The 26,948-nt window shown below is 48.3% G+C and overlaps 1 protein-coding gene across 1 annotated transcript in view; it reads left to right on the top strand.

Moving 5' to 3' along the window:
• CFAP46 (cilia and flagella associated protein 46) overlaps positions 1–26,948 on the top strand; it is a 78,883-nt gene that overhangs the window by 43,235 nt on the left and 8,700 nt on the right. The window contains exons 32-52 of the mRNA XM_078858807.1: positions 528–683; positions 1,927–2,075; positions 3,273–3,371; positions 5,811–5,883; positions 6,244–6,372; positions 8,336–8,578; positions 9,457–9,563; positions 10,285–10,437; positions 10,932–11,063; positions 14,123–14,258; positions 16,001–16,204; positions 17,646–17,843; positions 19,746–19,847; positions 20,642–20,821; positions 21,333–21,536; positions 23,257–23,354; positions 23,475–23,566; positions 24,268–24,398; positions 24,918–25,024; positions 26,257–26,336; positions 26,661–26,918. Of these exons, the coding sequence (XP_078714933.1) occupies positions 528–683; positions 1,927–2,075; positions 3,273–3,371; positions 5,811–5,883; positions 6,244–6,372; positions 8,336–8,578; positions 9,457–9,563; positions 10,285–10,437; positions 10,932–11,063; positions 14,123–14,258; positions 16,001–16,204; positions 17,646–17,843; positions 19,746–19,847; positions 20,642–20,821; positions 21,333–21,536; positions 23,257–23,354; positions 23,475–23,566; positions 24,268–24,398; positions 24,918–25,024; positions 26,257–26,336; positions 26,661–26,918 (3,031 nt within the window). The remainder of the gene's footprint in view (positions 1–527; positions 684–1,926; positions 2,076–3,272; positions 3,372–5,810; positions 5,884–6,243; positions 6,373–8,335; positions 8,579–9,456; positions 9,564–10,284; positions 10,438–10,931; positions 11,064–14,122; positions 14,259–16,000; positions 16,205–17,645; positions 17,844–19,745; positions 19,848–20,641; positions 20,822–21,332; positions 21,537–23,256; positions 23,355–23,474; positions 23,567–24,267; positions 24,399–24,917; positions 25,025–26,256; positions 26,337–26,660; positions 26,919–26,948) is intronic.

Below are 26,948 nucleotides of genomic sequence, written 5' to 3'. Positions count from 1 at the left end.
GATGTGAAGATTTTCTGTTGATGTTGTGTTGGGGATGGTGATTCAAAGCTAAAAAATATATATATACAATGTAATTGGTATTGGTCAAACGTCCCAATAATGACAACTCAATTAACTGGGATACCCATAACAATATCGCCACCTTCCGCAAAAACTTGGCAGGACCCTCCTGAAAATGAGTCTTGGGACTCAGTGAGGCTTTCCTGGGTAACAAGTGTAATAAATAAATAAATCAAGCAATGCTGTCGTTGACGCACGAGAATTTGCCGTTTTTCTATATAAAGCCTAGGGCCTTGATATGCAATGTGACAAAATCTACAGTAATTCTAAGGAAATACCAGGGCTAATAGCAGTGGTTGCTCTTTTGGATACAGATTACACCCTTACACACACTGCACATGCCTATTGATTGATAAAACAAACACATACCGTGTGAACAATGTGCATTGTGCTGTGCCCGTAAATCCGCTCCGTCTCCCCGTGGCCACACCGCTCATGTTGGGTGCCTGCGTGTGCTGCTCTTACAGACTGCTGCCCCCGCACGTGGGGATGCCCCTCGTCGCAAGGGCAGCCCTGCCCCACTGCCCTGGAGCCTGCACGGCTGGGCAGCGCCCGAGTGGAGCGAGGAGATTCGAGCTGCCCTGGCCATCGCCCTCCTCAGCGACGACAGCTTCCCCGAGCCGGTGCCAACCCCACTGCACCACGACCCTGACAACATTACAGTCACACATAGGTCCCTCAGACATTATATATATGCATTTGTTATTTATTTATGCTCACTTGATTCAGTAAATTTGGCTGTGACGGTCCCACCTGAAGACGGAGACTTGTGTTGCTGATTTATTTTCATTTATTATTATTTAATTTTATTATTATTTTTTACCTACGTGACTTTACCGGAAAAAAAACCTAAGAGTATTTATTTTCCTGTTTGTTTACCCTCAAAAGCCTCACTGAGTCTCAAGACTCTTTTCAAGAGGAGTTATTTTATAATATGGCACTGGCAATGGTGCACAAGCATAAGTAACTAAACACCCGACACGTTAGTCAATAACATTCGTCAGCGGTTTTGACGATGGTGTTGAGTCTTACTTCAAGAGGGCCTTGCTAAGTTTCCAAAGATGTTGCTGCTGTGTCTAATCCAAATTTAGTAATTTTCAGGTAGTTTTCCAGCATTGTGGTCTTTGGCCAACTCCATTTTATATTGTTTTATTTTTAAAGCTATGGCCAATATCAGTTACATTATAGGGTTTTTTTTCGCAATGGGAGGAAACTGGAAAACCCAGACAAAATCCATGTGGAACAGGAGAAGAACACACACTCTCCACACACATACACTCCCTCACAAACACACATACACACTGCAGGACAGGGGTTGGAAACATACAAACTCTACACAGAAAGGTGTCCGAGTCGGAAATCAAACAGCAGGAAACATCTTGCTGTGGTAACACTGTCGCTCAAAAAGAGATCCCCCCACTCCAGTTCTCAGGGTCTCCCATTTCCTCATGTTTACCAATCACTTGTCATGTTATTATGCACCAGCACTGGGGAGACAAAGGCGACGAAGCCTGGTGTTGGCCACACACCCCTCGTGTGCCATGCCAGCCTCTGCACATCTCTGTAGATGCTCGCTAACAGCGCTTCCCCGGACAGCGTATTAAAGGCTATATGGGGGTTCTTTATCATGTCGATACTCTATATCCGAATTGTTTCTAAAATTATGACAATAAATTGAATCAACTGCGACTAGAATTGTGAACCCAGCATGTGCCTCCTTCAGGGTCTAATAGGGGGTATTTGTGTTGTATGTGCTGCCGGTACTGTGTAGCGTACATCCTGGATACACTACTTATGCTGGCTGTGCTGTGTAGGGTACACACTGAGCAAGCTGTGTGTACTGCCTGTATATGCTTCTCTGTACAGGACGTCACTGTGGATTCTCTCGGCGATCTGGCCCAGCTGCTCTGTGCGCTGCATTGCCCCTTGCTGGCTCTGCCCGTGCTGCAGCTGGCGCTCGCCTTATGCACGAGCGAGAGGGGCAACGCTGGGCTGGGGCAACTCTACAGCTTACGGTTACACACACACACACAACGGCAAAAATCCCCCGTATAGCCTTAACATACTCTAGGAGCAAGTGCTGTTCGCAAGCACCTATGAAGGCTGATACGGCACACGAGTGGGGGGGTGGCCAGCACCATGCCCAACTGCCTTTGTCTCCCTAGTGGTGACCTTTACACACGGTACCAGGTACTCGTTTGAGGCTGAGTCGACCGATGGGAGGCCCAGGACCGGTTCAAATAAAAGTCACCGGTGTTGGCCGTGAATGGGAACTCTCGTCGCCTGGTTCGTAGCGCAGCGCGATAACCGCTATGCTACCACTCCCAAACCATGCGCAGACACACATATCCACACATATCCACACATATCCAGTATAATAACGCCTTTAATAAACGGTTTGGGCAAGTGCTGTTCGACAGTACTTATAACTTGGCGATGCAGTGCACCTATGAGAGAGGGTGGTGTGGCCAGCAGCTCTCCCAGCCGTCTTCATCTCACCAGTGCTGATGCTCAATACACAACTTGGCAGGACACCCTCCTGGGAAAAAAAGTCATGAGACGTCGGTGAAGTTTTCATGGCTAAACAAACGTCACAATAATGACCCCCATGACTGTGAATTATAATAATTATACTAATCACTCGGCGTAGTCGTTGTGGAGAATGTTAATAACGAAAAAAATAATGCCTCCTTCCCATATTTATCTCGTCGCTTGAAGAATAAAAATATGTTTTACCCATTAGCCACACGGTCTATCCATATAATTGGTTCAGTACAGTAGAGTTTGCTTGTGTTTATCCAATGCTGTGGATAAGAAGCACTGCCTGAAGGCCATGTGGCTAATGGGTTGTGTAAACTATTTCTCCATAATAAAGGTTTTTCGGGTTAGATCGCGTAAATCTATGTGCAGTTCAAACCCGCCACCACCCGACACAGCCAACTAGTAAGGGTTGTCACGTAAACAGAACGTGCCAATTCATCAAACTATTTCTGCTTCTTACGTGGAGAGACAAATATGAGAATGAGGAAATAATTAGTTCATAAACGATGATTATAATATCAAGTTACGTTTGCATTGTGCTGTGTGTGTGCTGTGCATGCGTTTGTGAGTAATATGTGTGTGTGCTGTGTGTGCACTGTATATGTTGTGTGAGAGCTCTTTATGTTTGTTTGTGAGTATTATGTGTGTGTGTGTGCTGTATGTGTATGCAGCTTGGCCGAACTGTGCACTCAGTTAAACATGCACGATACTGCCCGGTCTCACCTGAAGGCCGTGGGCTCTGTTCCAATGCCTCTGGAAGAATTGGCCAGGTCAGTATTATGATTTGCATATATAGTGGCGCTTGCTTAACGGCTTCAGCATCTCATTAAGGCCTTACATCACAGGTAATCTCAATCATCCCAATGCCCTGCAGTAGTTTATTTGTATAACCTAGGGGACCCACTGATGGCAGCCTCCCTTGTGCAGCACAAGGTGAATGCAGAATTCATCAAGAACTTGAGACCAAGAGTGAGAGAATGGCTAGCCACATTCTTCACTGACATCCATTCCACAGGCATCGTTCCAAAGGAGTGGAAAGTGGCAAGGATAATAGCCATCCTGAAACCAGGCAAGGACGCATCAGACGCTCAAAACTACCGCCCTATCTCCCTACTCAGCGTCTGCTACAAACTAATGGAACGGCTTCTGCTCAAAAGGCTGATGCCAATGCTTGAGGAAATAGTTCTCCAGGAACAAGCAGGATTTAGAACTGGTCGAAATTGTTGCGACCAGGTGCTTGCCTTAACATGTTACATCGAAGCCGATTTCGAACGCCAGCTCAAAACAGCAACAGCTTTCATCGACCTCTCTTCAGCTTATGATACCGTATGGCGGAAGGGACTCCTGAAAAAGCTTGCGAAAGCTGTGCCTTGCCACCCAACAATTTGACTAATCACTGAAATGCTGAGCAACCGATGGTTCACCGTCTATCTTGGTGAAGTTGCCAGCAGCCCATGAAGATTGAATAACGGACTCCCGCAGGGATCAGTTTTGGCCCCAGCGCTGTTCGATCTCAATACTAGCGACATTCCAGTGACATCTTGCCGTAAGTTCACATATGCGTATGGTATCGCACTCGCAACTCAAGCACGGAAAATGGAGGACACTGAGGCAGTCCTCGAAAAAGATCTGAAGACTCTGGAAGAATAATTCAAGAATTGGCGCATAAAGCCTAACCCATCGAAGAGCGTCGTCTCCGCCTTCCACCTGCACAACAGACAAGCTTCAAAAACGTTCAACATTAACTTCTGCGGGGCGAAGGTAAGGCATGACGAACACCCTCAGTATCTAGGAGTACCCTGGATCGGACGCTTAACTACCATCACCACCTCAAAAAAGCTAAAAGTAAAACGGAAGCACGAGTGAATATTATTCAGAAACTTGCAGGAACAACCTGGGGAAGCGATGCCAGCACGTTGACGATATGGATGCAGGCCCTTGTTCACTCCACTGCGGAGTACTGTGCCCCGGTGTGGGGTGTAAGCCCTCACACGAACCTTGTCGACGCCGAAATTAGCAACGCGCTTCGTATGATCAGTGGTTCCCTAAAGTTTACTCAAGTCTCGTGGCTTCCTGTGCTGGCGAATATCGCTTCGGCCAACATCCGACGCGATGGTGCGATGACACGGGAGTACAACAACAAGAGAATGAAGAGCTTCACTCTGCCGCTCCATCAAGATCTAAAGGAACCCCCACGCTGCCCAAGGCTAAAATCCAGGAAACCGTTCTGGGTACGCGCCTCTGCTCTAGCAGCCGAGAATAAAGACACCGCCACTCGGTGGTCTGAATCATGGGCGGCGATGGACTGGCAAACAAAAACATCGTTCACGATCCGACGGTGGAAGTACCGGGATTCTCTCTTCCATGATGACTATGGAGCACGCTGAACCGCACTCGAACACAACACGGCAGATGCGCATACACATTCCATAAATGGAAGATCAAAGAATTGTCCAACTCTGACTGTGGAGAAGTCCAAACCATTAAGCACATGACCGATGAATGCTCCATCCATGCACATCCTGGCGGTATCGCTGACATCCATACTGTGTCAACCACCTCATTGGACTGAATGAAGAATCTTTGCATTCAATTATGACGATCATTAAGAAAAACAACTGTTGCTTTTCACAATGCCATATGAAAGAAGAAGTAAGCAGCACCGGCATCCAATGTGGCATTATAGTGCCAGTAGGGGGGCGATGTTGCTGATGATTTTCCCATTAAAACTAATTTGTGAGTTAATGTATAACATTTCCATCGTGACAACAGCACGTAATAATGGTCTACTCATTTTTATGAAAGCTTTCCTTGCAATATAATTTGACATATATAATTGTTTACGTATTAGTATAATGATCACCCTGTACCTGTTTCTGTAACTTAATTGTAATTGTTCTATGATCAGTCTAAGAATTGTGTATCCGAGCCAACTTACACTATGGTGATTTAATTACTTAACAATTATTCATGTTTGTGCAATATTTTCGATGTCTCATGTGACAGTTGTTTTTGCTCTGACTTCTATTTACTTAATGGCTCTACTTCATTTTATTGTTTTGCTTTTGTCATTTTGATGACCCAGGTTATTCATGCAACATCAAACTTGTATATTATGATTTGGTCTCTTGAGTTTTCTCACCTGGTTAAAAAATATAAAAAACTCGACTTGGTGACGGAGATGATGGTGTTGTTGTGCTGTGCTGCAGCTGTCGTGAAGAAGTGGAAATGAGGAAGCTGGGAGCTGCAGGGACTCGAGGCAGCTCACACAGCTTCTCACCAGTATGTATGTGTGCATGTGTGTACAGCATCTGTGCAGCGGGGAAGCAGTGGCTCAGTGGTCAGCGCACTGGCTACAAACCTAGCGATCCGACTTTCATTCTCGCTTGCAGCCAAAAATTAGTGACGAATATATATAAAACCAGTCATGGACCTCCCCTAGGTCGACTCAGCCTTAAATGAGTACCTGGTGTGGTGTGTTAACACCAACACTCTAGACAAAGGCAGCTAGGTATGGTTCTGGTCACACCACCCCTTCATGAATGCGCCGTGCCGGCCTTCTTTGGTGCTGACGAACAGCACTTCCGCAAGAGCCTCAAAATGCTATACAGGGTGAGACGTTGTTGTTTGTGTGATTTACAGGTGTGCAAGGGCGGGCATTCGGCTGTGTCCTGTCTCCCTGTGTGGTTGGACAAGGCAGAGGTGCTCGTTCGGCTGGGGCTCACGCAGCCTGCACACTTCCTGCTGGCTGAAATACGCACCACCGCCCAGGTGATTATTGATTGGGGTTTCGGTGTTAAGACAATCTTGAAAGGTTTCAGTGTTAGGATATGATTGATAAGGTTAACATACATTGTTCCACAGCCATATTATTATCATAATTAATTTATCGGTTAGGCCACGTAATGTTCTGACCAAATTGTATTTTACACTATGAGATCTCTTTTACCAGTGGCAAAATATAATGGTAGGTTTTTACCCTTTTAACTGGTACAAAACTGACACCTTTATTCAAGGCATCATGTTTGCAATGACCACAACACAAGTAGTCAATAAAGCAAACAAAAAGAAGCAACTCTGATAAGGATAATAATATGCACTGTCCTTGAAGTTGATTGGCCCACACCCGAGACGGCTTTCTTTAGAGCCTAGTTTCCATTGGTGTAGGGCCAGATGACACCAGAAGGCGTACAACTCAAAAACAGTGCAATATCAGAGTATTGAGAGTTCGGGGTAAACATTTACACTATGAGATCTCTTTTACCAGTGGCAAAATATAATGGTAGGTTTTTACCCTTTTAACTGGTACAAAACTGACACCTTTATTCAAGGCATCATGTTTGCAATGACCACAACACAAGTAGTCAATAAAGCAAACAAAAAGAAGCAACTCTGATAAGGATAATAATATGCACTGTCCTTGAAGTTGATTGGCCCACACCCGAGACGGCTTTCTTTAGAGCCTAGTCCCCATTGGTGTAGGGCCAGATGACACCAGAAGGCGTACAACTCAAAAACAGTGCAATATCAGAGTATTGAGAGTTCGGGGTAAACATTTACACTATGAGATCTCTTTTACCAGTGGCAAAATATAATGGTAGGTTTTTACCCTTTTAACTGGTACAAAACTGACACCTTTATTCAAGGCATCATGTTTGCAATGACCACAACACAAGTAGTCAATAAAGCAAACAAAAAGAAGCAACTCTGATAAGGATAATAATATGCACTGTCCTTGAAGTTGATTGGCCCACACCCGAGACGGCTTTCTTTAGAGCCTAGTCCCCATTGGTGTAGGGCCAGATGACACCAGAAGGCGTACAACTCAAAAACAGTGCAATATCAGAGTATTGAGAGTTCGGGGTAAACATTTACACTATGAGATCTCTTTTACCAGTGGCAAAATATAATGGTAGGTTTTTACCCTTTTAACTGGTACAAAACTGACACCTTTATTCAAGGCATCATGTGTAAATGTTTACCCCGAACTCTCAATACTCTGATATTGCACTGTTTTTGAGTTGTACGCCTTCTGGTGTCATCTGGCCCTACACCAATGGGGACTAGGCTCTAAAGAAAGCCGTCTCGGGTGTTGGCCAATCAACTTCAAGGACAGTGCATATTATTATCCTTATCAGAGTTGCTTCTTTTTGTTTGCTTTATTGACTACTTGTGTTGTGGTCATTGCAAACATGATGCCTTGAATAAAGGTGTCAGTTTTGTACCAGTTAAAAGGGTAAAAACCTACCATTAAATTGTATTTTGTTAAGACTCTTCACCACCTGACATAGTCAAATAAATTAACTTGTCACATGTACAGTACTAGCGTTTTATACGCCACTTATTATTGTTTCAGCTTTTCTCATTATTCTATTTAAATAAGAGGGTACATTTATTCGTACTTATGTCTATTTTAAACCTGAGAACATACAAACTCCACACACTCACACATATTTTCCTAAACTCACTCAGAAAGGCACCCAAGTCAGGAATCGAGCCCAGGTCCTTCTTGCTGCTGGTCCTGCGTGAGTCAGGTTCACCGGGCCGGCTAAAATGCAGTTAACGGGCACAGTTGCTGCACCCATGGCATCTGGGTCTGTCCCATGACCTCCTGTCAGTGAGCCTTCGATACTTCACGTGGCCTCTGAGTGTACCTGGCCTAGCACAGGCGCCGTGGTGATGTTACCGCCACTTTGTGGCGAATTGTGGTGGCTGTTGTCGCTGTTGTTGTCAGGTGCTGGGTGAGCAACGCAGTCTGGGCCGATGTCTCTGCCTCCTGGCCCAGCTGTCCCTTGGTGAAGGATACCTCGGGGGGGCTGGCGGGGTTTTGGAGGTGGCAGGGGGCCCCTGCGGCGAGGCTAGGCCTTTCCTGGAGGCCGCCCAGGAGGTTTGCGGGAACATGGCACATGTCGGGAACGTGGCCATGACCCGAGCCGAGAGCCTCGTACAGAGCGCAGGGCCGCACTCGCAGCGCCAGGCAAGCACACACACGCACGTGATTCTCTGTGTGTCTGTGTGTGCGTGTGTGTATACAAGTGCATGGTGCTAGCCACCCACCCCCTCGTGTATCGTGGCGGCCTTCATAGGTGCTCGTTGATCAATAACAGTGCCGAATATTTGAAATGGTCTTGGGTCTCCACTGGGTCGACTCAGCCTTAAATGATTACCTGTAAATATCAGTCACTGGGCAAAGGTGACTGGAAGTGGTGTTTGACACCCACCCCAGCACTTTGCCCCAACAGTCTTATTAGAGACTCTTCGAGGGATCTTTGTCATTGTACAGTGAGGTGAGATCTTGCATGGAGCCCCAGGCCGAGGGAGATTGACAGTTCTTTTGTGTTTCTGACATTTGTGAATAATCGCACCAACTATTGTCACCTTCTCACCAAGCTGCTTGGCGATGGTCTTGTGCAGGTCTACAATCTTGTCCCTGACATCCTTGGAGAGCTCTTTGGTCTTGGCCATGGTGGAGAGTTTGGAATCTGTTTGATTAATTGTTTCTGTGAACAGGTATCTTTTATACAGGTAACAAGCTGAGATTAGGAGCACTCCCTTTAAGAGTGTGCTCCTAATCTCAGCTCGTTACCTGTATAAAAGACACCTGGGAGCCAGAAATCTTTCTGATTGAGAGGGGGTCAAATACTTATTTCCCTCATTAAAATGCAAATGAATTTATAACATTTTTGACATGCGTTTTTCTGGATTTTGTTGTTGTTATTCTGTCTCTCACTGTTCAAATAAATCTACCATTAAAATTATAGACTGATCATTTCTTCGTCAGTGGGCAAACGTACAAAATCAGCAGGGGATCAAATACTTTTTTCCCTCACTGTATATATGTATGCATGTGTGCAGGCGTGTCGGGTTCTGGGCCGGGCAGTGCGTGCTCTCCGTGCCGCGTGTGAGCGATGCCCCAGCCAGGAGCAGCACCTCGGGCCCATGGTAGCCTCTCTGCAGTACAGGTGGGAGCCTCCAGCAATGCCAGATTCAATGGTTATGAAGTTTTAAAATGCTTGTTTACCCAGGAAATCCCCAAGCACACACTCACACTGGCACCTTCACACACAAAGACAAAGATCCCCCGTATAGCCTTAACACGCTTTTGGGGAAAGTGCTGTTACCGAGCACCGATAATGGCCAGCACGGCACACGAGGGGTGGGTGGCCAGCACCATGCCTGACCGCCTTTGTCTGCTGAGTGGCAATGTTTACACATCATACCATCTACTCATTTGAGGCTAAGTCGACCTAGGGGAGGCCCAGGATCGGTTCAAATAATCGTCACTTAGGTTTGCCATGAGCGGGAATTGAACTCAGGTCACAGGGTTAGTAGCGCAGTGCGCTAACCGCTACACTACCACTCCACACGAGGCGATCACACACGCACTCACACACACACACTGTAGAACAGGGGCAGAACATACAAACTCTGCATGCTTACTCACTCAACAACAATAGCCGTCATTCGCTACTAAATGGCGGTGACGTCACCATGGCACGTGCTAGGCTAGGTGCATTCCGAGGCCACGTGAAGTGTCGAAGGCTCACGGAACAGGGGCAGAACATAAAAACTTCACACGGAAAAGCACCTAATCGGGAATCGAACCCAGGTCCATCTAGTGGCACTATCACTACACCACGCTGTTGCCTTGATGCCATGTGATGTCTTTGTCATGTGTCCCAGGATGGTGTCCGTTCTGATGCAGGCCGTGCGATCGCACTGCGAGACTGGCAAGGAGCACGGACCTCAGTGGGACCCCTATGAGGGGACCCACATGGACGCGTGGGGTCGGCCTCCCTGGGAGGACTTCTGCCCGTTCACTGTCGGCGAGACACGGTCCGTTTCAAGTCCCTGTCAAGCCCGTCTGGCAATCAGGATAATCAGCCAGAGACTTTCAATCAAGCGGCTCTTATTCCGCAAAATAATAATAATATTATTGAGTACATTCTGTGTCTATGGGCCATTTGTTGTCGGTATTAAAAAGAATAGGCTTTACCTTTTCCGGCAATAATGCAGGTGTTAAGGTGTTAAAATACCAAATGGACACCTATTGCAAGGCATCAAGTCTGCATTAACCACACATGGTAGTGGTAAAAATGTTTTACATGTTAATGCAGATTTGATGTTTTACCACAACATTTTATACCATGAAATCAGCCTGTGCTTAGAGCAGCTGCTGTTTGGATTGTTACATCACAGTACCTTGAGAGTTGGCAGTGGCAGCTTGGCAAAGCCTTAATCCAGCAGTGGAATGATCATGGCTGATTTTGATGATGATGAAGATGATGAGGAACCTAATTACCAATTAATCACACTTGCTGTGGCTGCAGGGAGCTGAAATCTGTGCTGAGCAGTCTGCGTAGGGCCGGCGAGGAGCTGGTACAATCTGCGGAGACGCTGATTCAGAGCGGGGAGCGGCACCATACGGCACATGCCCTCATGCAGGCCGCATGGGCACTCGGGTACCACACAGAGGGAGAGTGTTTGTGTGGCAGGGTGTGGTGTGTGTGGCAGGGGAGCGGTGGTGTAGCGGTTAGTGCGCTGCGCTATGAACCCGGCGGTCCTGAGTTTGATTCCTGTATAAGGCTATACAGGGAATCTTTGTCTTTGGTGTGGCACAACATCGCTTGCAGCTGGGGTTAGCATCGTGCCCCCCTTCTTCTGATTCTGAGGGGAAATGGGTAAGGTTCAAGACTGGCTCATGCAGCTCCAACAGCTGCATTGGGTATGCAGCCCAAACCTCCCCAGAGACCCTCGCTGAAGGAGGAGGTGTTCATGCTGGTTGAGAGAAAACGACAGGCTCACTCCCGTCATCTACACAATCCATCATCGGAGATTGAGGAGGCTTACCGCACCCTTAGCTCAGAGATTCAGAGAGCCGTGCGGCGCTGCAAGGATGAGTGGTGGGGGTGGGTTACTGAGGACATGGAATCTGCCTCAGTAACCCGCAATCACAAATCACTATTTAATTCCATCAAAAAAGTAATGTGCAGTGCCTCACCTATCATCATCCTTAAGGAAAAGAACGGTAATCCGATCTCCGACCCCCAGCAACAGGTCTGCAGGTTTGCAGAGCATTTTTGGAAAGGTCTTGGGGGAGGGGAATTTCCTCAGCCCAGACAACATCATGGGGCAAGGTGGGGACGACCCAGTTAGGGCTGTCGTGCCTCAAATATTGGCAGAAGTAGCCACCCCTTCTGAATGGTTGGCTGAGGTGCCATCTGTGGAAGTGCAAGGGGCGATCCAAAGTCTGAGACCAGGAAAAGTGCCGCGTCAAGATGATCTCCCAAGATAAATTCTGAGGGAGGGTGGCATCTGTGTGCAGACTGCCCTACATGACATTATCACAACTGTCTGGACCACAGGACGGGTTCCACAGGATTGGAAGGATGTAACAACTATAGGGGCATCTCTCTTCTCAGTCTGCCGGGAAAAGTCAGGCACACTGAGGAGAGGCTTGTGAAGCCACAATGTGGTTTCAGACCAGGGCAGTCCTGCACGGATGCCATTTCTCTGTCTGTCTGCTACAGCAGAGGTATAGGGAATTCCAGAAAGACCTACATCTCTGCTTTATTGACCTGGTCAAGGCCTATGATACCATCAACAGGCCAGGGCTCTGGGTAGTTCTTCGTGCTTTCAGAGTCCCTGACTCTTTGCTCACAATCAATCAAGGCCTTCATGATGGTAGGCAGGCCCGGGTAAAGCTACGTGGCCAGGAGTTGGAGCCATTCCCTGTTCACCTTGGGGTTTGACAGCGATGTCCTCTGGCTCCCACATTATTTAACATCATCTTTGACCACGTAGTTCGAGAAGCTTTCCATGGCTGTACTAGAGGAATTTCTATCTGGTACAGATACAACGGCTGATCGATGCCCGGATGCGGTAGAGGGATGGCTCCTTATTAATCAACCATGTTATGTATGCTGATGATCTGATGATTGCTGCTCACTCAGAGGAGGAGCTGGAGACGCTGCTGCTGAACCTTGAGTGTGTCTTATCGTCAGCCTCACCAAAACTAAGCACCTGCCCGGGTATTTTGTGCCACCAAACACTCCACCCCCTCAGCTCCCCATTGGTGATGGAGCGGTTGTGGAGAGAGTGGAGAGTTTCCCATACCTGGGCAGTTTGACAGCAGAGGTCTCACTCAGAATCATTCGGGTAGCATTATATTTTCATCGGCTGCGCAATGCTGTGTGAAAGCTACCTGGTCTGTCGCTCCGCATGTAGCTTCGAGTCTTATTGGACACAGTCATGCCCTCCCTTCTCTATGCTTGTGAAACGTGGACCCCTCTAATGGAACATCTGTGCCGGTTGGAAACATTCAGGCTGGAATGCCTACGATTCATCCTGAGTTTAACCAGGCTGGATTGTGTGAGGAGCTCACAAATCCTTGAAAGATCTGGACACATTCCCATCAGTGAGCTCCTCCGGCAGGCAAGGCTGCGTTGGCTGGGTCATGTAGCCCGCATGCCCAGCCACTGCATGCGCAAGCAGCTTCTGTTTGACCGCATAGAGGCGGCTAAACGGGCACGACATGGGCTGGAGAAGAGATGGACTGATGCGGTACAGGAGAATGTGGAACTGAGTGGCGGAGGCTCATAAAGGACGCTACTGGGCAGTTGGAGGCAGTCACCCTCCAGCAACAACGGAGGGCGGAGGAGCGACGCTCACAACAACGAGCAGAGCGCCGAGTAGCTAAATTACAGCAAGTTGGCACAGTAGGGGGTACAGCTAATGCATCTACCAGTCATCTCAGTCAGCCAATCCATGGCACCTGGGTTTGTCTCGAGACCTCCTGTCAGCGAGCCTTCGACACTTTACGTGGCCTCAAAGTGCGCCTGGCCTGGCACAGGCGCCATGGTGATGTCACCGTCACTTAGTGGCGAATGGCGGGTATTGGCGTGGCACAGAAAATTCGGTACTACACAGAAAAGAGAGCGTGTGTGGTAGTGTGTGGCACGAGCACTCGGGTACCACAAGGATAGTGTGTGTGGCAGCATGTGGTATGGGCACTCGGCTACCACAGAGAGAGAGAGAGTGCGGGACAGCATGTGGTACAGGCACTCGGGTAGCACACAGTGACAGAGAGTGTGTGGCAGCATGTGGTACGGCCACTCAGGTACCATACAGACTGAGTATGTGCCAGCGTGTGGCATGGACACTCGGGTAGCACACAGAGAGTGTTTGTGTCTGTGTGTGTCTGCGTGTGAATGTGGGGAGCAGTCTTTATCACATTGTGCGACAAACCCAGTGACCCGAGTTTGATTTCAGTTCACAAGCAACATCAATGATAACTTACTGAACTGGTCCTGGACCTCTTTTAGGTCAACTGAACCTGAACAAGTACTTTATACAGTGTGTATATATGAGCACTGGGGAGCAAAAGGTGGCCGGGCGTGGTGTTGGGCACCCACCTCATGTGGTGCCGTGCCAGCCTTCATAGGTGCTCACTCACAGCATTTTCCCCATCAACTTGTGTAGGCTACACGGGGAATCTTTGTGTGTGTATGTGAGTGTGTAGGCTGCAGGCAAGGTGCAGTAGGGATGAGGAAGTGGTGAGGCAGAGCCTGCTGGAGGCCTGGGGCCTGGGTCGCCGTGCAGTGCTCACAATGGAGCGTAGCTTCCGAGAGACGCAGACCCTAATGCCAGCTTTACACGTGGGTACACACACTGCACTATTACTATTATTACGCTTGTTTTACCCAGGAAAGCCTCACTAAGTATCCAGAGGGTCTTGCCCAGTGTTTTGCAGTTCGGGGCAATTTTCCTACTATGTGTGTTCGCTATTGAATAGTTTGCAAGTACATTTTCATCATCGGAATGTTTGGCCATTACCAGTTACATTGCATGTTTGTTTAGCTCTGAGAGTAAACTGGAGAATCCGAAGGAAACCTATGCAGAACAGGTGGAGAAAATATAAACTCCAAACAGTTTGCATGTCGACAATCGAGCCCATGTCCTTCTTGCGGCGCCACCCCTGCCGCCCATATTAACCATAAAATACAATGCACTGTCTGCTTTACAGTCGACATTAAAGATCCCATAACGTCATTCAAAATTAACCCAGAGGAGACACGTAGAACAGGGGAAAAGCTCCACACTCATACACACTTACACGCACTCGCACACTCTCTCACATAAGCACACACGCTCATACTCTGCATAACAAGGGGGAGAACATAAAAATGGCACTCAAAAAGGCGCCCGATTTGGGAATCGAACCCAGTAGCTTCTTAGTGTGTGGCTCACGTGTTAAAACTCTGCTGCCCTGCCATGCAATAATGATATGCAGCACTAAAGTATATAAAGAACCTAAGAGTATAAAATCCTGCAGTCACGAAAGGTTCTAATCAAGATTGAACCGCCTCTACGGGGAGGTTTTCCACACAACTCAGGCATAATTTCAACCGAGAAGATGGATGCTAAATTTAGCAATCTTTGGAAGGACTTGATCAACCAGGTAAAGTGTTAACTGTTGATTTAGCCGACTCTCTGAGTTGCGTTATATTTCAAAATGTTGTTAAGTTTGATATCTAAGCTTCCTTGTCACATTTATTTTCTCTCTCTCACCCAAGCCCTCTTTGAATTTTATCCCCACCCTCTCGCTCCCTTTATGGCCTCCCCCCCTCCCCCTCGATATAATGCCTCGTCACAGAGGCATGTTTCTCTCTTTCACCTGAGGATGATCGCTTTTTGTTGCGATCGAAACGTCGTGATCTATTATTTATTTCCCTATCTACGTGACTTTACCGAAATAATCTACTAAGAGTAATAATTAAATACTTGAGCATGTTTGCATCGGCACTATCATTCTTACAGCAGAGGGCAGTCACCAAGGAAGCACAGAAACAGTTTGCAGTGGATTCACAGTCTAGGTCGGTATTACTATGTGTATCCCTAATTTGGCAATGGCCTACTCATTTCTAATGACGGCAGATGATCTTTTTTGTTTTTATTACAACGCGATCCCGGTACAAAGTATCGATCGCAGAACGGAAGGGGAACAGAAATTCTGCAAACAACAGTCCGACTTTGGCACGACAGCGCCCAATTAAGGGGGGAAACTGGGCTCACTTCCCCAGGTGGGGATCACGTGCGGGGACATGAAAATGTATATGGGGAGGGGAGAAGGAAAAGGAAGGTCTGAAGAGGGGAAGCATGTAAAAACTACCCCCCCCGTGCCCACATCAGGGGATCTTTAACCACCACTGTAGTATTTTACGCTTAATCCACACTGCAGTAAATGACCAGGGCAGCCTGCCGCAATCGAGTCACGAACCACTTCAGCAAGAAGTACGCATGTTTCTGCTGGGCCATGCCACCGCCCACGTTGACATCTTGATTCAAGAAGTAGCTTCACCCATTCACCCCGACTGGTGCCACGTGTTGATGTCTCAAGAGTGCACAGGCGCTGTCCGCGTGCTGCCTGGCCTCCGTGAAGCTACAGCTGGTGCAGCTGCTTCAGCTGGGCATGGAGGAGCGCGAGCGTTCGGAGCGGGCAGAGCGAGCCCACGCGGCTGGGCGTTCTGCCCTGCAGCGCCGTGTGGAGCGCCACCTTGACACGTTACTGCGGGAGCAGCGCTCGCCAGCGGAGCGGCACGTGGTGAGAGAGGGGTGGCATGTGCCGAGAGAGGGGCGGCACCAGTTGGGGTGGCACCACGCAGGCGTTTAATTCCTTCACACCTGGCCCTGTCTGTTCTTGGGACCCGACGATGGCCTCCTGTGAGCAGTCCAGATCATTTATGGTGCGATTTTCAGCTCTTGTTCCATTTCATTTGATGTTCCAGCACTCACTGCTTCACTCCAGTCACTCACTCCCTCACTGGTGATCAGTTGCATTCTTAATCACTCTTATATCGAAACTACCATGATTATTGTAATGATAATAATTGCAACGAAAGACAAGCGAGAAGGCAGCCGGCCGGTGATCCGGTGCCAACAATTACCCAAGCTCTGCATTCCCCTACATATTAAGGTGTTTTGAGCGGTTCGTGTTTACATGTGAGAGAAAACCAGGAGCACTTGGAGAACTAACGCGTGCGAGGGGGCAACACTCTATACCATACAGACGGAACAGGTGGAGTCCAAATTTGCTGTTTCGCGTTATAATGGCAAGCCTCAAATTAGCTTTGAGACATTGGTGCTGATCTACTGTTTACATCCCGACGCCAGTAGTAGACTTTCCAAATTCCTATGAATACATCTATCCACAGGACAATCACTGTTGTTTTCCCCACAATGTAGTCACCATTTTAGCAACCATGATGAGAGGGACGGATGATGGGCTGAGTCAACCCCCCAAAACCATACCTAGTATCTCGGCTGTAATGTTCGTGGGTGTGTGTAAATGTCTCCATCAGGGAGCGATGGTGCAGTGGTTAGCGCATTGCACTATTGTGAAAATTCCGTCACAGTTCCTATGATCACTGTTTCATTGCTTTCATGGCTTTATTTTGGTGATTTCGAAAAGTGTATTGGTTTAGCCATGTTTGTTTGTTGTAGTACAGAGTTAGACTGATGGCCTTAATCTAAGTTGGCTTGTGGTTGTTGTTGGTTGTTTGACTTGCATCCCACTGGGATTTTTGCACACAGCGTTAGTGTACGGTGATTTTTTTCTGCAATATTTTGCTGTCTTTTCTTGGATTTTCTGTTTGCACTCAGTCACATATTCACTTTAAGATGTTTTTTGTTCATGTTTTTGTTTGTTGCGGTTGCACCCGATTCAAGAGCCGAATGGCTCACAGGGCTATACCTAATAAATGAACTTGAACTTGAACTAAGAACCTGAAAACTTGAGTTAAATTCCCGCTCACAGCCAACATTGCTTACAAATATCTGAACTCTTCCGGGGCCTCCCATAGATGTTTGTACCTGGTGAGGTGTGTAAACATCAGCACTGTGGAGACAAAGGCAAACGGGTGTAGTGCTGCCCACATCCCTTCAGAGTTGTGCCTTGATGGCCTTCATAGGTGCTCACTAACAGCACTTGCACCAACAGCCTGTTAAAGGCTACATGGGGATACCTTTGTCCTTGTCTCCGTCAGCTGTGGAGCAGCACCCTGCGCTCCCTGCCGCAGACGGCACTGACGCAGCTCTCGTCTGCGCTGCTGCTGCTGAGTCGGGGCCCTAATGAGGACCCTAACGGAACCCAGGGGGGACTGGGGACCCCGAGGGGACGAGTGGCTCTGCTCTCCGCTCACTGCTTGGGCTGTCTTTCCAGGCTGCACGAGCCACAGTGGCAGGTACGGACACGTGCTGCCTTCACTCACACATATGACGTATTTGTGTACCGGAATATTTGACCTGGACAATCTCTTGAGATGGAATATCGCGTTTTCAAATTTGTCCAGGGTATCAATTGACACACACATGGCAAGCACGTGATGACATGTGTAAAAATATTTTAAATCTATAACTTATACATTATGTATTCATACGGTAAGTATGAATGCAGTCAAATACTTAAATAAATAAATACACCTATTTTAACACTTGTTTACCCAGATGTTGTCAAGAGAGGGCAATGTTGCTACATGTGTAGTGAGTTCAACCGAGTCGCAGACATACTCTTTACCAACACAAAGGGGTAACTGCCCCTTTACCAGATAACAAGCTATGGTGGTGGACCACCAGGCTAACTACACTAATTGCACCGTAACTAGCTACAACGTGCTGGAGACTTCTGCAGAACGTAGAACGCCGGCGAAGGTTTCTTTAGGATAACAACAGCGCCGGTCCCTCTGGGGGGCCCGGCTTATATCCTCCGTGGCGGGGCTCACTCCGCCCCTGGCCACGACCACCTTCCAGAACCCTCTTGCAAGATCTCGACCCGGACCACGTGACCGCCCCCAGCCCCCCACTTGGGGCCCCTCTGTATACTTGAACGGTCACGGGTCCTCTTGGGATAACCAGAGTCCACGGCCTTCAGCACCCCTTCACTATGGCCAGCGCTTCCACACCCGATCCTCTAGGGCTGGCATTGCACGCCAAGTGTGTTGGCATCCATCGCTGTCAATCAGCGCTGACTGAGCCCCTCTAGGGCCGGTACTGCACCCACATCCCAGTGGTGTCCGCAATGTCAAGACACCGCACACCGTGCCTCTCTAGGGCTGGCATACACAGTGACATCCAACGTTGTTACTACATCACCCCCCCCCCCCTTCATAGCACTCAGCCGTCCTGGCTGTCAACTCCCCCTTAATAATCAACTAACAAGTGTAACCAATTAACAACAACTATGTGCGCCTCAACAGTAACAATAACAAATAAATAAATACCCCAGGCCACCTATACAATATACACACTATCTACAAATATGCATTAATGGGCGAGGAAAGGGGGTGGAGGTACAGAACAACAAGCAAGAAGAGATAGAGAGAGAGGAAAAAACAATGCAATAAAACGCGAACGCTCGGAACCCCCTCCATCACAACCATCTCCCACTCTCACTGTGTAACAACACCCGCAAGCACAATAAGGGGTAGGTTCAGCCAATAGTCAATACGGCCTGCCGAGTGCGACAACTAACTGACGATGTGGGAGCATGTGTGTATGGGGGGTCATGAAAACCGCAAAGTTTTTGATCGAGTCCTCGTGGCCGGGTTCCCAGGGTAGGTGGGCTCGCTCTCCCTCGAGGTCCCGGGGGGAATATGCAACTGTCCCGATGAACCCAGCTCCTCACGGGGAGCAGTCGGCCAGGCCGACGGGCTCTCGTTTTCTGAAGCCAGCACCTGAGAACGGGATCACACACCTCAGCTCGTCTGATACACACCTGTGCTGCGGGTAGAATGTTATCAATTAGCTCCGAAATGATGGTCGCCAACGCACCAGTGTCGACGACCATCCTAATTTCGACCCCCTCAATCTAACCAATAACGACATATATAATATATATGCATTGTCTTTTAAACTGATTGGTCTACACCAGAGATAGACTTCTTTAGGGCCTAGTCTCACCAGTGTCAGACCAGAGAACGCCAAAAGGCGAACAATACTTATGGTTAATGCAGACATGATTCCTTGTAAAAGGTTTCTATTTGGTGTTTGAACATCTTAATACCTGTTTTATTGCCAGAAAGGGTAAATATGGTAATGGCAAGACCAAATGTACTCAATTATTATTATTCATTATTCTGATTATTAAGGAGAACTGGGGGGATACGGAGCCAGAGCTCATGGAGGAAGACGATGGCTCCACAGAACTGACTTTTCTATCATCACCAACACCACCGGTTCGCCACGTGCAGGTGAGTGACCGTGTGTGTATGTGAGTGTGGCAAACATTATTACAGAGGCGTAAGAAATTTCAACACCACTTACATACTGTGTCTGCTTTTTATCGACCTGGTCAAGGCCTATGATACCATCATTAGGTCATGGTTTTGCATTATTCTACATGCTTTTGGGGCCCTGACCCTCTGCTCACAATCATGAATGGCTTTTAGAAAGCATATCAAGGACGCTACTGGGCTATTGGAGGCAGTCGCCCTCCAACAACAATGGAATGCAGAGAAATAATGCTCACAATAACAAGCGGAGCACCGGGTGGTTAAATCACAGCAAGTTGGCACAGTGGGGAGCACAGGTGGGGCATCTGTAAGTCATCGTCCGGTAACCCATAACACCTGGGTCTGCCCCGTGACTTCCTGCCATCGACATTTCGATACTCAAAGTGCATCTATCCTGGCACAAGCACATTGGTGTCATCACTGCCACGTAGTGGTGAATGGCAGCTCCTGTTGATTTTGAGTGTGGGCGTGTTTGTGTAAGTGTATCTGAGCGAGTCGGTCTGGTCGACTGAATTGTCAACATAGATAAAGGATTCAATGATTGGAAGTTCATGGGAACAGTAACCATGGTAGTAGTGATAGAAGAGTGATACGAAGGCAACTGATTACTGATGAGTGAGCGAGGTGACTGGAATGAATCGGTGAGTGGTGGATCATCAATCAACTCAAGAGACGATGGGTCTGGGTTTCGGTTTGCTTCCTGGCCGTGACTCTTCCATCGCCACTTCCATTTGTCACCCCCTCACCACCAGGCTGAGCTGTCTCTCCCACAAGCTCAGCTATGTCAGTCTGTGGAGCTGATGAGTCAGGCACTGGGCGTTGCTCTGCGGGAAGGTGACCTCCACACAGCGTCGAGTGCTGCGCTCGCCCTCACGGATGCAATGGGGCCCTCGCAGCCACGGGCAGCGGCACAATACCTGGCGCTGTTCCAGGTGAGTTCATATGCACACACACTCGTCACTCGCACATTCATGTACAACAACAGCTGCCTTTCGCCACTATGGAGCGGTGACGTCACCACAGCGCCTGTACCAGGCTAGGTGCACTTTGAGACCATCAGTGAAGTATGGAAGGCTCGCCGGCAGGAGGTCACGGTACAGATCCAGGTGTTATGAGTTGACTGACTGAGATGACTGGCAGATAGACAAGCTGTGCTCCCCACTGTGTCACCTTGCCCTGTTTTAGCCGCCCGGCGCTCCGCTCGTTATTGTGAGTGTCGCTCCTCCACTCTCCATTGTCGCTGGAGGGCTCTCTCCCACTTTCCACCACGCTCTTAACCATGTTCTCTCCCTGCTCTCATTCATGCTCACCCACACTCTCACCCACTCTTCCCGCACACTCTCTCCGCTGCTGTCCCCCACGCTGTTACCCATGGTCTTACCCACACTTTCCCGCACTCTCCCCACTGTTCCAAATCTCCCACACTCTCTGCCGTGCCACTAGAGCTGTGTGGCAAGCCGGGCTCTGGCTGTGGTACTGAGGCGCGTGGCCGGGGCAGCAGGGAGCTCACGTGCGGCCGCCTGCCTCCACACAGCCACGCGGGACCGTAGACAGGCTGGATTCTGCTGCCCCCTCACTCCTCCTGTTGCTGCTGCTACTACTGCCCCCACAGGCAGCACCGCCGCCACACATGCCCTGAAGCAGACGGTGAGGCCTGCTCACTCACTCATTCACTCGCTCACTCGCTTCCTCGCTCACTCTCTTTTTCACCACTTTGGCAGCAGCTCATTTTACACATGGGGTGATTTTTTGAACAATTGTAAATCACAGCTCACCAATCAAACTGCACAAACACCAGTCTCAAGCCACTTATTTAGCTAGGAAAGCCTCACTGAGTCTCGGCAGTCTTTCTCAGGAGGGTTCTGCCAATGTTTTTCAGAGTAGTGGGCGATGTTGCTGCTGTGTCTAATCCAAATTGAGTAAATTGCTGGTCATTTATCAGCATTGGGATGTTTGGCCCATACCAGTTACATTGTAGGGTTTTTTGTTTTGTTTAGCTATGGGAGGAAACTGGAGAATCTAGACGTATTCCTTTACAGGACAGGGGGAAAACACGCAAACTCCACACAGTTTGCATGTTGGGAATCGAACCCAGGTCCTTCTTGCTTTGAAACACAATTGTTATCACTGCACAACCCTGCCGCCTGTATTCACTGTGAAATATTATGCTTCGTTTGTTTCACAGTTGATGTTAAAGATCCGCGTAACATCATTTGAAACGAGTAGGGCATTGTGTGCTGGCGTCATGGTCCAAATGTACAAAAAAGTTGACACCACAAATGACTCAATTGGGATTACACATAGCAACCTCGCCCCCTAGTGTGAAAACTACTGCAGATCGTATCCGTGAAACATCACACCAATTCCAAATGTACTCCATTATTATATTAAGTGTGGAAAAATAATCTAGCTCACTTATTCCCACAGCTCGAAGGGCATAGATTGTGCACAGCTCATTATCGCTACCATGGGTCCCTGGGTCGTTCCGATCAACGTGAGCCCATATTTGGACAAGTGGGATAGAAAATACTTAGGATCAAACGACCAGCAACAAGTAGCACTATATAAGTTGTAATCGGTAATAGTAAACACTTTCTTGACTTGAGCAAGGTTATTGTAACAATGGAAACAAGCAAAGAGAGAAATTTGTGGCCTGCAGTGCGGTGACGAATGTTGGGTTTTTTTGTTATTTGTCCAGTGTGGTGAGTGAGTGAGTGTGGATGAGTGAATGAGGATCAGTGAGTCGTGAGTGAGTTAGTAGGTGAGTGAGCGTTGTTGTATGTGTGTATATTGACCTTCTTTCGCACCGTACGTAGCCAACCGTGCTTATCAGAGGTGTGGGGGAAGAACAACAAACTTAACACAAAAAGCAGTTTAAAAAAAGTAGTTTTCAATCTAAATTTAAAAGTGATAACAAAGCGACTGACCGCCGCTGAGCGTGTGAGTGACCTAATGAGTAGTGGATCAGCAATTAACCAATTAACATGAAGTCTCTCGTAATGTAATGTGCCTGTGTGCGTTTATACCTGTGCGCATGTCTTTGTGTGTGTGCGCATGTGGCGAGTGGTAGTGTAGTGGTTAGCACGTTGCGCTATGACCTCAGTGGCCCGAGTTCGATTCCTGCTCACGGCCAACACCACAGTGACGATTATCTGAACCGGCTCTAGGCCTCCCCTAGGTCGACCCTGCCTCAAATGAGTACCTCGTGGGATTCGTAAACATTGCCACTAGGGAGACAAAGGTGGCTGGGTGTGGTGCCTGGCCCCCACCCCCTCGTGTGCCATGCTAGCCTTCATAGGTGCTCGCTAACAGCACTTGCTCCAAAACTTCTGTTCAGGCTATACGGATGATCTTTTTCTTTTGTCAGGTGTGGCGATATCTTGCAGTTTCGACACAGCACCTGGTGCTGATCAATGAGCTTCCTCCAAATCTAGACATCGTCATTCTGCAGCACTCCCTAGACAGGCAAGTATCAATACCCTACACACACATACACTGGCACCACACGCACCGCACTGCATACACACATTGCACTGCACACACATACACACTCACTCACACACACGGGGATGCGTGCGTTCACAGACGCTACCTCTATGGAGCTGTGCTGGACAAGCCGGGCTCTTGTGTGGGAGACAAGAAGAAGATGGAGAAACTTGGAGGCAGCCAGCAGCTAGGTTAGTACATCGGGGGGGAATGGTGGCAGGGAGACGGGGGGCTCCTACAGCAGTGGCCACATGGGTCAGTGTGTAAGTAGTGTATCTATGTTGAACTTCATTTGCAACGTACATAGCCAACCATGCTAATCGGAGGTGCGGGAGCTAATTGGAGGTGCTCGCTAACAGCACTCTTACTAAGTCTGTAAAGGGATGTGATATGGCCCAGCTGGTAGGGCATTCACCACTTGTTGCAGAGGTTCACGGTCGGAATCTGGCATTCCGCCCTCGTTAACACCGCAGTGTGCATTTACCATAGAATACTATGCACCATCTGCTTCACTCGCAGTGGATGTCAAAGATGCCATAACATCATTCGCAAGAGTCGGCAGTCTTGTGCCAGCGTCACGGTCCAAATTTGTCAAAATAAAAAATTAACCGCAAATTATTCGTTTGGGATTACACATAGCAACGCTGCCCCCTACTGGCAAACTAATGCCCACATGGAGGCCAGATGCTGAGTCGTATTGTGCTGCACAGCTGCCACTGGGAGTGCTGCTATGGCTACAACAGCAGCAGTGTGCATGCGGTTCACTCTGTGTGTGTTATAGGTGCTACTTGCTAACAGCACTTGCTCCAACAGTCTGTTAAGGTTATATGGGGGATCTTTGTCTTTCTGTATCTATATCTGAGTGTGTGTCTGTATCTATATGTGTGTGTAGCGTCTCGAACGCGTGTGGCTCGAATACAGGTCAAGGCTACGGAGTTGGACTCACTCCTGTGCAGCACACGGGAGCACAGGGAGAAAGCGCAGCAGAGTTATCTGCAGCAGGAGAAGAGAGAGACCCACACAGTGACTCTCACACACACGCACAGATACATAAACACACAGAGACAGAGAAATAGACACAGAGACATATACACACAGACCATCATAGACTCACAAAGACAAAGAGACAGACACATAAAGACATATACACACAAAGACATAGATACAGAGAGACATAACACACACAGAAACATAGACACATAGATATATAGACATGGACGCGCAGAGACATAGACACACAGATACAAAAAACAAAGATACTGACACACAGAGACATAGAGACAGAGACCATCACTCACACACACACAAAGAGGCATAGACACATAGAGACATAGATAGATACATTAGCCAGGTTTAAATAATATCTCTGTAAACGTGACAATTATTTTGGGTGGTGGAGGGCTGATCACAAGAATTTTGGTATAAAACCACCACGTGAACTAACTCAAAAATAATATGGATCACTGTGTGTTCTTAACTCTATTTGTTTCCAGGCTGTATTTGTTTATTTTCCGGTGTAATGCGTTTTCTTGTCATTTACAGATTTCAGATGATGACAGGCAGCTGCAAGAGGATCTGGAGGCCATCGTGGGTCGAACCGAGCAATACCTGCAGCCAGTGCTGGCCCAACTGGGAGTGTCTGCACTCGGGTAGCGCTCCCTCTACTCGTGGTCATCTCGTTCTCACTGCACTGTCTGGGCCTTCCTCCTCCACTTCTGTCTACAGGAGAAATCGTCCCTTGATGGATGGCAGGGTGGCGCAGTGGTCGAACTCGGGCCTCACTGCAACAAGGGCCTGGGTTCGATTCCTGACTTGGGTGCCTTTTCTGCGTAGAGTTTCTATGTTCTCCCCCTGTTCTGCAGTCTGCGTGTGTGTGAATGTGTGTGAGTGAGTGAGTGAGTGTGCGAGTGTGGGGAGCGATAGTGTAGTGGTTAGCGCATTGTACTGCGAGCCCAGCAACCCCAGGTTGGTTCCCGCTCACGACCAACAACAGGGACGATTGTCTGAACCAGTCATGGGCCTCCCCTAGGTCGACTCAGCCTCAAATGAGTACCTGGTGCGATGTGTAAACATCGCCACTCGGAAGACATCCATTTCCATGCTGGCATTAATAAGTACTCGCGAACAATACTTGCCCCAAAAGTCTGTTAAGGCTATATGGGGGGATCTTTGCCATATCTTTGTGAATGAGGAAGATTGTGAAGTTTTTTTTCCTCCTCTGTTCTGCATGGGTTTCCTCCGGTTTCTCCAGTTCCTCCCGTAGCTAAAAAACACCCAATGTAAATGGTATTGGCCAAATATCTTAACACTAAACAACGTATACAGATTACTCAATTTGGATTACATAAAGCGATATCATCTCCTTCTGTTATAAACTTGGCAGGACCTTCTTTAAAAAGAGTCTTGAGACTCAATGAGGCTTTCTTGGGTAAACAAGCTTCATAATAAATTAAAATATAACAAAAATAGAAATACGTAGACACATTGTTAACATGTACATATGCACAGATGTGTGTGAAAACACGCACACATGGACACGCAAACCTAAATACACACGTGCACAAATACAAAGATCCCCTGTATAGCCTATTACAGACTCTTGGGACAAGTACTGTTAGTGAGCACCTATTAAGGCCGGCATGGCACACGAGGGGTTAATTGGCTAACACAACGCCCGGCCGCCTTTCTTTCCCCAGTGCTGATGTCTACACATGGCACCGGGTACTTATTTAAGGCTGAGTCTAGTCGCTCGATCTAGGGCAGAATTATAACCGGTTTTGTATATTCGACAGTGATGTTGGCCATGAGCGGGAACTAAACTCGGGAAGCCAGTGCGCTAACCACTGCACCACTGCTCCCCCCCCAACACGCACGCACGCAGGCTTGTGGACCCTGTAGGGGCGGCTGTGAGCGCTCGCTGTCGAGGTGGAGAAAAATCAACCGGAGCCAGCGCTGAGCAAGGTGCCTGTGTGCCTGTCTTTGTGTGCGAGTGATGTCTATCTTTGCGAGTGCATGTCTGTGTACCTGTGTGTGTGTGTGCATATCTGTTTTTGTGTGTGTGAGTATGTGTGTCTGTGTGTATCTGTATATATATATTTATGCATGTTGAACTTCTTTTACACCGTACGTAGCCAACCGTGCCAATCGTAGGTGTATCAATGCATGTCTCTCTCGCTCTGCCTCTGTCTCTCTCCCTCTCTGTGACTGTGTGTGTGCGAGTGTGTCAGTGAGTCAAATTACAAGTGTGTACTTGTGTTTTCTCTCCATCCCTTCCCATGTGTTCAGCTGCTGCCCCAGCTGCCCCCCACCTCATCATCCTCGCCGATCTGCATCTCATGCAGCTACCCTTGGAGCTGTTGCCCGGGGTGGTGGGCCACCCCAAGCTGTCTCCATTTCCTGGCCGCACCCCCAGCGCTGAGAACCCCATGGCTGACATGGAGCCTCCTAAGGCTCCACAGCTCCAGCCCCCACCACGCTCCATGAGCCGGGATTTCTCCTTGCAGATCCTGCACGGCCGCTGGGTTCGTGCGGCCTGTGATAGTGGTGAGTGTGGTGGTGATGGTGAGTGTGGTG

This window comes from Lampetra fluviatilis, chromosome 1, assembly GCF_964198595.1.
Source record: "Lampetra fluviatilis chromosome 1, kcLamFluv1.1, whole genome shotgun sequence".
Taxonomy (NCBI): domain Eukaryota; kingdom Metazoa; phylum Chordata; class Hyperoartia; order Petromyzontiformes; family Petromyzontidae; genus Lampetra; species Lampetra fluviatilis.
This window is presented reverse-complemented; position numbering and strand designations above follow the sequence as displayed.